General features: G+C 45.7%; 1 protein-coding gene across 1 annotated transcript; it reads left to right on the forward strand.

Moving 5' to 3' along the window:
- The first annotated feature begins 3,546 nt into the window (after positions 1–3,546).
- On the forward strand, positions 3,547–5,416 carry LOC148562923 (uncharacterized). The gene is made up of 3 exons (XM_088491067.1): positions 3,547–4,181; positions 4,590–5,128; positions 5,406–5,416. The coding sequence occupies exons 1-3, from the start codon at positions 3,547–3,549 to the stop codon at positions 5,414–5,416; spliced, it is 1,185 nt and encodes a 394-aa protein (XP_088347193.1).
- Positions 5,417–10,180: the final 4,764 nt, after the last annotated feature.

Below are 10,180 nucleotides of genomic sequence, written 5' to 3' on the forward strand. Positions count from 1 at the left end.
TCAGCCAGTCATTCCTTTGTCAACATTTTTCAACTGTTCTTGGTTCAATATCCTTATTTTCATGTATGATATGTAATGTCACATTATATGCAAATATTTCATTGGTAATTGTTTTATTTTGGTCCTATTTTTCTTTTATAAATATATAATTTATCGAGATCTCGTCATTTTCACAAATTTCAGGTACATGAATATCTTTTGCCATCAAAACTATATCAGAATTTTGGACAACTGCAGGTGTCTTTACTATGTCTTTATTTTTTTCGACAGGAATACTATTTACCTCTTTTATTTTTCGAGAATTTTTGTCTTTGGAACCGACAGACCTACCACGCTTTTGATGTGAATTTGTTTCGATGGCCATTTGTTTGACTGGGGTATTAATTCGAATTGGAGCATTTTCAGCTGGTATATAGGATTTAGTTATCCTTTTCGTATAAAAAAATGCATCAGAACATTTATTTGCTATTCTTTGCAAATGTATAATCTTTTGAACTTTTAGTTTATATTGCCCTGATCGAGGATTTAAATGCTCCAATGATGATGCATTCCAATTAAGTTCCTTTTTAGGAAGCTTATTCTCTCCCCCTAATGTTGAAAATTTTGATTCATTAGAATAACAATATGCAAATCGGCCTTTAAATAATGCATCTCCAGTTTGTATCTCAAGATACCTTACTATAGATGGAGAACTATATCCAACATATATCTCCAATATTTTTTGGGGTCCCATTTTGGTGCGAGAAAGTGGTGCAATGGGAACATATATCGCATACCCAAATATTTTTAAATGAAAAATATTTGGCTGTTGGCCAAAAACTAATTGCATAGAAGAAAATTGATAGTAACTTGTTGACCTCAAACGAATAAGTGCCACAGCATGTAAAATAGCATGCCCTAAGCCGAGGTTGGGAGATTTGTTCTCATAAGTAAGGGTCTAGCAATTAATTGGAGGCATTTACTAAGTGATCTTGCTAACCCATTTTGTGTATGAACATGAGCTACTGGATGTTCAATGCTTATTCTATTAGCCATACAATAAGCATCAAAGGTTTAGGAAGTAAATTTACCAGCATTATCAAGATATATTGCTTTAATTGGATTTTCTGAAAATTGTACTTTTAGTTGAATAATTTAAGCAAGTAATCTCGCAAACGATAGGTTACGAAAAGACAATAAGCACACATGTGACCATCTCGAAGATGCATCTATTAGGACCATAAAATATCTAAAAGATCTACATGGTGGATGAATAGGTCCACATATATCGCCTTGAATCATTTCTAGGAATTCAAGGGATTCAAATCCAATCTTTACTGGTGATGGTCTTAAAATTAGCTTTTCTTGAGAACATGTAGCACAACAAAATTCACTAGATTTATTTAATGAATTTCCATGGGAGTTTTCAATAATTCTCTGCATCATGACTGTTCACGGATGATCCAATCGATCATGCCACATTATAAATTCATTTGGATTGGTAAACTTCGGATTTACAATGGCATGTGATTCAATTGCACTAATTTTAGTATAATATAATCCGGATGAAAGTGAAGGTAACTTTTCTAATATAACATTTTTATTTGAATCATGAGTTGTGATATATAAATACTCATGATTTCCCTCATTCATTGTTTCAATATGATATCCATTTCGGCGAATATCTTTAAAACTCAACAAATTCCTTAGAGATTTAATATACAATAGTGCATTATTTATTATGAATTTTGTTCTTCAGGTAAACAAAATTATAGCTCTTCTGGAGTCTTCTATCACATTGCCTAAGCCAATAATAGTATTAACGTATTTTTCTTTTGGTACAAGATGTGTAAAATATATATTACTTTTGAGAATGGTATGCGAACTTGCACTATCAACAGGACAAATATCTTCATTATATGTCCTTGTCATTTTTTTCAAAAACAAATAATAATAAAATGAGGAAAAGTATATGCACAGTAAAATTATATTCCTGATTGGAATTATTTTTCTAAGAAGCATTGTACATAAAAATAGTGTCATATACTAAAAATTTTATTATTATTACTATTATTATTATTTTAGAACTTGACACATTTAGTAATTTTGAAATTTATAAACATAAACATTAATATTTTATTAAACATTATTTATATACATCATACTTAAAATTTAAATACATAAAAAATAAAACTTAACAAAAAATTTCTTACATTATTTATTTACATGAGTAATTAACAAACCCACGTATTAAACTTTTCTATCATTGATCAAATGACCAATATTTCCTTTAAGATCCTCAAAGAAATAAGATATTTCATAATGAGTGGTGTAATTTTCAACAACATCCTTTGAAACAAAATTTGTCTTCTTTCCTTTGTCATCTTTTTTTCAAAAATGTTTGATAAAGATCAACTAGATGCCTTGGGGTATGACAAGTACGTGACCAGTGGCCTTTTTCACCACAGCGAAAACATTTATCCTCTATTGATTTATTTTTCTCATTGTTTCTTTCTTTATCCCACTTCTGATGAGATCCTTTCTTGTGAACATAATTATTCGGTAGGTCGGTTACCGGACGGTTCGGGTTGAAATCCTCGGAGATGGTAGGGGCTCGTCACGTCGTGGACTACCGGCCTAGGGTGTGCGAGGTCCCGAGTACTTCGTGTAAAAAAGGGGGGTGCCACCTGCAAAGACACTCCGACGCTCTTGTCAGTAATGTGCAGGCGAAAAGGGGTGATGTGATATGTTACGTACCTTGGGGGAAGAGTAAATCTTCCCCTTATATACTGTCAGAGGTGGGCCCAATGAGGGTGGGCCCACGTTCTTAGGGATGTTACCTCACAGCCATGCGTGAACTGTCCAAGACGCGTGTCCGGGTTGGTCGCGGGACGCGTGTCCGGGTCGGATGGCGCTCGGGTCGGGCCGAACCGTAGGGGGTTTGGGCCAGGCCGTAACAGTGCCCCCACGCGCCAATGATAGTCATGGGAGCTATCAGCGGCGTGTTGCTTCTCGCTTCGTTCATACTCGTTAGGTCGGCCGCTCGTGGAAGGGACATGCCCCCTGCGCGCGTGTCTCTTGGTTGCTGAAGTAACCGTTCACCGCTTCGTTCTTTGCGCTGAGCATTAAATGCTCATAATGGGTTGCAAAAACCCTGCGTGTAAGTACTATTTTGCCCCCAAGTCTTTCGCGCTTCCTGGGTGGCAGTTTTAAATAGTTTACCTTCCACTTTTTCCTCCTTTTGCGCTCTTGTTTCTTCCATTTCCTTGCTATCTCCTTCCTCTTCCCTTGGGAATTCTAGAGTGTTGTTGCGGTTTTCTTCGAACATCTTCCTCTCATTCTTCTAGCTTCAATGAATTCAGGTAATCCTCTGGCTCCTCTCTTTTCTGCTATGTTTATTGTGTGTTTGTTGTATCTGCTTAGTGTCCTTGCTGTTTTGTTTGGAATTTGTTGTTATGCGGCCTTTTGATGCTAGGTAGATATTGTGTTTGGATGATGACTTGGGCCATTGAGCTCTCCCAATATGACTTGCAATATGAGCCCCGACATGCAATCAAGGCGCAAGCGATGGCAGATTTCTTGGTAGAGGTAACGGGTGATCCCCCCGAGGAAACGGGCACACGGTGGAGGCTCCACGTAGACGGTGCCTTCAACCAAACGTCCGGGGGAGCCGGGGTCATCTTAGAGAGCTCAGCGGGAGTCATTTATGAGCAATCGACCAAGTTCGAATTCCCCGTGTCGAACAATCAAGCGGAATATGAAGCCCTCTTAGGTGGACTAACACTAGCTCGGGAAGTCGGGGCAACAAGGCTGGAAGTATGCAGCGACTCGCAAGTCGTCACCTCGCAAGTAAACGGAAGCTATCAAGCCAGGGACCCCCTCCTACAAAAATATTTGGAAAAGGTTAGAGAATTGACAAGACAGTTCCAAGAGGTCACGGTCCAGCACGTCCCAAGAGAAAGGAACACACGGGCAGACCTCCTGTCTAAACTAGCGAGCACGAAGCCAGGAACGGGCAACCAATCTCTCATCCAGGGCATGGTGAAGGAACCAACGGTTGCCCTCCATTTGACGGAGTCAAGCCCCTCTTGGTTGGACCCCATCACAAACTTCCTGGAACACGGCAAGTTACCTGACGATGAGAAAGCAACCAAAACGTTGAGAAGGGAGGCAGCCAGATACGCAATCGTACAAGGGCAACTGTTCAGAAAGGGGCTCAGCCAACCCCTATTGAAGTGCTTACATCCCGATCAGACAGACTATGTACTTAGAGAAGTCCACGAGGGATGCTGCGGCCACCACATCGGGGGCAAAGCCCTAGCAAGGAAGCTCATCCGAGCTGGATATTACTGGCCATCAATGATGAGAGACTCCAAAGAATTTGTCAGGAAATGCGTAAAGTGTCAAGAAAACGCCAACTTTCACAAAGCGCCGGCTTCCGAGCTGAGTTTACTGACGTCTACACGACCTTTCGCTCAATAGGGAGTCGACCTCCTAGGACCTTTCCCAGTTGGCCCAGGATAAGTTAAATATCTCATAGTCGCCATCGACTACTACACCAAATGGATAGAGGCGGAACCACTAGCCAGCATATCCTCATCCAATTGCAGGAAGTTCATGTGGAGACAAGTGATAACCCGTTTCGGTATACCGGAGGTCATCATTTCGGACAATGGGACGCAGTTCACTGATAAGAAGTTCACGGAATTCCTCACCGGCCTGGGCATAAAACAAAAGTTTTCCTCAGTAGAACATCCCCAGACAAACGGACAAGGAGAGTCCGCAAACAAAGTCATCCTGATGGTCCTCAAGAAACGCTTAGACAACAAGAAAGGCGCATGGGCCGACGAGCTCGCTTCGGTCCTCTGGTCCTACCGGACAACCGAGCAAAGCTCCACCGGGGAAACCCCCTTCCGCCTAACGTACGGGGTCGACGCAGTGATACCCGTGGAAATTGGCGAACCGAGTCCACGGCTACTTCTCGCAGGAGTAGACGAAGCGGTGGAAAAGGACCTGGTGGAAGAGACCAGAGAGATGGCCCACTTGTCAGAAACAGCATTAAAACAAAGAATAACTCTGCGCTACAACACTAAAGTCCTCAGGAGGGATTTTGGGGAAAGAGACCTCGTCCTACGACGCAACGACGTCGGTTTACCGACCCCAGGAGAAGGAAAACTGGCGGCAAATTGGGAAGGTCCCTACAGAATCAAGGAAGTGCTCGGTAAAGGCGCCTACAAGCTGGAAAGACTCGACGGCAGGGAGATCCCGAGAACATGGAACGCAGGTAACCTGAGGAGATTCTATTCGTAGCTCGGGCTCACCGACCAAGCGGCCTATTAAGCTGGGTAGAGTCTTGCCTTGATCAAATGTTAATTCCCAATTATTCACTTTTATCAAATGCCTATTGTGTTCATAAACTTGCCTAGCTAACGACTAATTCTTACTTGTCCAAATTCTTCCATCTATTATCTTCCAACACGTACCTCACGAGATCGTACTCGTAAACGGCAATCCGGGACTGATCACCCCGGAAAGCCAACGGAACCACAGCCATATCGAGCGGCTTCATAAATAAAACCACAACGGTTCTAATCGGATTACCAACGCAAACGGCAAAACGGGCACAAGCAATAAGCCTGCCCCGAAAAGACGGTAACGAAAATTAAACGCCAAACAAGATAAACGATAATAATGGTAAGTCGACCAAGCAACTAGTTAAGCATAAAAGTGATAAACTCACAACGAAATGTTCAACAAATCCACACCAAACCAGTTACAAGAGATCACTTTCTAGGCATGTCAACAATCTTGCCGTCCTGGATCATTTTGAAGACCCCAATAGCCAATGTGTCGAAGTCGGGAGCCACGATCTTCACCTGGGCCTTTAGAGCGTCCTCAGTCATGGAGATCGCGTTCTTCCCTTGCTCCTTGGTCACTTTAAGCTTCTTCTTGAGCTCCTCGACCTCGACTTTAGCGGCTTTAGCCAACGAAACGGCTTGGTCACGCTCCTTCTCCAAGACCGCCACCCGACCCTGAGCGGCATTCAGCTGGCTCTCCAGGGTCATTTCCCGCTCGGCTAAGCGGGCCACCGTCTCGTCGGAAGCCTTCAATTTCTCTGCGGCAGATGACGCCTTCTCCTCAGAAGCCTTGAGCTTCTCCCCCATCTCGGACAACTGACTCTGGAGCAGCTCGACTTGCACCTTAAAGTCATTGTTCGCCTTGCCTGAGGACTCAAGTTTCCTCTGGAAAGCCTGCATTTCCGACAACTCGAACTCAGCCTTTCGAGCTATCACGGCCCCCCGGAGCAAAGTACGGTACATCCATCTCGCCTGTCCAGCCAGGTCGGTTCCATGAAAATGCTCCTCCGTCCCAGGGATCAGCTGGGAGTCAATAAACTTTGTAGCATCAAAATTTCTTTCCATAATGGTGAGAGTCCCTTCCGGGCTGGCAGACGCCCTCCGCTTCTTAGGGGTGTGGATAAGTTCCACATCATCATCTTCCTGATGGGTAGAGGACGAATGCCCACCAACGACCACCTCATCGGGAATGGGGGAAGCCTGCGCCCCTGCCGAGTTCTTCTCCGACATACCGGTATCCTGGGGAGAGGGCACAGCCTGATGCTCCTTCTCCCCGGAAGGGCTCCCCGACTTCCCGGCATCTTCCTCTTCGGCCTTCTCTTCATCACTGTCCTCGAAGAAGGTCTTCATCAAATTTTCAAGCCCCGTTACTGAGGCAGACATCTCCACTGCAGCAAACAGATAAACACATCAGTCGTTAGATCAAGTAAAACAAGCGATGATAAACAGTACAAGCACAAAACAAAACGACTCACGGATATAGCTCCTGGCGGCCTCCCGTTCACCCATGAGGAGATGGGGGTTCACGGGGTTCTTCCCAAAAAGGGCAAACAACACATCGGCTATTTTCTTATCTACAGGGGACATCCCTTTATACGTCACCTTAATAAAAGAATTAGACCCCGCCCCAAAACTCCAATAAGTTGGGATGAGGCGCTCCCCCTCTAACGATAACCAAAAGGGATGGCGACCTTTAGCGGGGCGAGCTTTGAAGAATTTGTCTTTGAACCCATGGTAAGAGTCCTCAAACAGACCAAATATCCTCCGACCTTGGGCAGACCGGAAAGAAAGGAAACCTTTTCTCGCCTTCCCTTGTTTGGAGGGGTTGGTGAGACTGAAGAAAAAGAGGAAGACATCCACTGACGCCGGCAGCTCGAGATATTCACAAACCATCTCGAAACAGCGGATAGAAGCCCAGCTGTTCGGATGGAGCTGCGACGGCGACACGGATATCCGATTGAGGAGCGACATCTGAAAGTCAGAGAAGGGTAGGCGAACGCCGACCTGGGTGAACATGGCCTTGTAAAACCAGATCCAGTCAGCGACCCGGGGAGAACGGAGGTTGATCTCGTACAACCGCTCGTTGGGGGCAGGAACGAAGGTCTCGTAGTTGGTCTCCTCGTCTGTCCCCCCACATAGGTACCCGGCTTGTCAGAATTCTGTCAGCTCTTCCAGATTCATCTGGTTAAGCGAGTCCTTTACGTCTGAGGTCACCCAGGCGTAGGGGTCGTAGTTTGCACCAGAGGTAGAAGTCCGGGCGACGACGCAAGGCATACCTACAGTGGTGGTACCACTCCATTAGTCTATGAGGTCGGGAGCCCGGATAAAACCCAGAAACCATGTTTACCCTACTCAACAGTTAAGATCGAGCATGGCCAAAGCTACATATATCCCACAAGTCACCTAAAAACCTACCCTGGAATGGTACCCCTCCCCTAACATATCTACCTAGCATCGAAAGGCCGCATAACAACAAATTTTTGTTTTCCTCCGTCCTGTCCTTTAGAGGCCGGGGTCTCGATAGTATCCCCTTCTCGGCTATCTGTTGGTAAACTTCCGTGATTGGTGCCGTGAGGGGGGTGTAGTTGGTAAACTTCCCGACTCGGGGGAATGGCTTAGGTGCCTTACTTGGACCGCCGTCCCTGGCGTGTTCCTTTTGTCTTTCTCCACCCTCGTAGTGTCGGGTTTGGTTGTAGGGGGGTTGCCGTTTATTGGCAGCCACGACCCGGCTGACTTCTTCGTCGTTAATATACTCCTTAGCCACGCATTGGATCTCCTGCATTGTCCATACTGGCTTTGTGGTGAGGTGCTTTCTGAAATCCTCATTCAGGAGCCCGTTTGTCAAGCACAAGCTTGCCACGGAGTCCGTCAATCCGTCGATTTCTAAGCATTCGTCGTTGAAACGGTCTAAGTACTTCCTGGTCGGCTCTCCGGCTCTCTGGGTCACTCCCAGCAGATTGATCGGATGCTTGGCTTTGGCGATCCTGGTCGTGAACTGAGCGAGGAAGGCGTGGCTGATGTCGGAGAATTGGGTCACCGAGCCCTGCGGGAGGTTATTGAACCACCGTATTGCAGGTCCTGCTAGGGTGACCGGAAAAGCGCGGCACCTCACCTCGTCTCCCACTCCTTCTAGGTTCATCCTGGCCTCGAAGGCCGTAAGGTGTTCCAGTGGGTCTTGCGTTCCATCGTACCTCATGTCCGTTGGCTTGTCAAAGTGCTTTGGTAGCCGGACCTCGAGTATGGCGGTGGAAAGGGGTCGCTCCCATTATTACGGGTCCTCGGGTTCCCGTCGTTCTTCCTTCGTAGCTCTCCCGACGAGTGTCCTCATCCTCGCGGTTCGCGGTATGCCGCCTCTCACGTGTGGCGTAGATGACGGGGTCACGACATCTTCTCGCGCGCCGTCTCCCCTCGGTGCTTTCGGACTCAGCTTGGGGGGTAGGCGTGCGTCTGGAGCGACTCCTGGAGCGAGAGCGGGAGTGACTCTGCTCTGGGGTGCGTTGGTCGCGTTCCCTATCTGCTAACCGGCGTTCTAGGTCTTGTATTCTGTGGCGTAACTCTTGCATTATTCTGGCGTGGTTGTCTCCGGTCCCCCGAAGGGGCGTCCCTCATGTGATTGGGTTGCGTCCCTCGGGGGCGACCTTGGATGTTGTCGGGTTTCCGTCCCGGCGGCGTCGCCTCCAGGTACGGCCTCGCAGCCTGTCCCAGTTTGGACTAGCACGAAGTCCATGGACAAGTCCCCACAGATGGCGCCAATGTTCGGTAGGTCGGTTACCGGACGGTTCGGGTTGAAATCCTCGGAGATGGTAGGGGCTCGTCACGTCGTGGACTACCGGCCTAGGGTTTGCGAGGTCCCGAGTACTTCGTGTAAAAAAAGGGGGGTGCCACCTGCAAAGACACTTCGACGCTCTTGTCAGTAATGTGCAGGCGAAAAGGGGTGATGTGATATGTTAGGTACCTTGGGGGAAGAGTAAATCTTCCCCTTATATACTGTCAGAGGTGGGCCCAATGAGGGCAGGCCCACGTTCTTAGGGACTTTACCTCACAGCCATGCGTGAACTGTCCGGGACGCGTGTCCGGGTTGGTCGCGGGACGCGTGTCCGGGTCGGATGGCGCTCGGGTCGGGCCGAACCGTAGGGGGTTTGGGCCAGGCCATAACAATAATTTTTCTTCCTTCAATAATTTTTCTTGTTACCAAAACCTTGCAATTTACCTCTTCTGGAGTTATAATTTGCCACATTTGTTTTAGGAAATAGAGCAGCGCCAGCTGGGCGCGCTTCATGATTTTTTTAAAAGCAATTCATTGTTACGCTTAACAACAAGAAGACAAGAAATTGACTTAGAATATTTTTTAAATTCTTTTTCTCGATACTGCTGCTACAGGAGCATAGTCGAGGCATGAAAGGTCGGAAAATTTTTCTCTAACATGTCATTATCAGTTATCTTTTTCCCAGATAATTTTATTCGTGAGGTAATTTGGAACATTATTGAATCGTATTCATTTACGGATTTAAAATCCTGTAGACGTAAGTGCGTCCACTCATATCGGGTTTGAGGAAGTATCACTTCTTTTGATGATTATACCTTTTTTCAAGGTTTTTCCACATATTTGCAGGATCTTTTAGTGTAAGATATTCATTTTTCAATTTTTTGTCAAGATGACCACAAAGGAAGATAATGGTTTGCCTTTATCCTTTGGGATGTATTATTTTCAGCCTTAATGGTATTTCTTAGATCCATTGAATCAAGATGGATTTCAACATCTAGTATCCATGATAAATACTTGTTCCAAATATATCAAGAGCATTAAATTCAAGATGAGAGAGATTTGATATAATGAAAATTTA

The sequence above is a fragment of the Arachis ipaensis genome, chromosome B6 (genome assembly GCF_059453495.1).
Source record: "Arachis ipaensis isolate K30076 ecotype BB chromosome B6, ASM5945349v1, whole genome shotgun sequence".
NCBI lineage: Eukaryota > Viridiplantae > Streptophyta > Magnoliopsida > Fabales > Fabaceae > Arachis > Arachis ipaensis.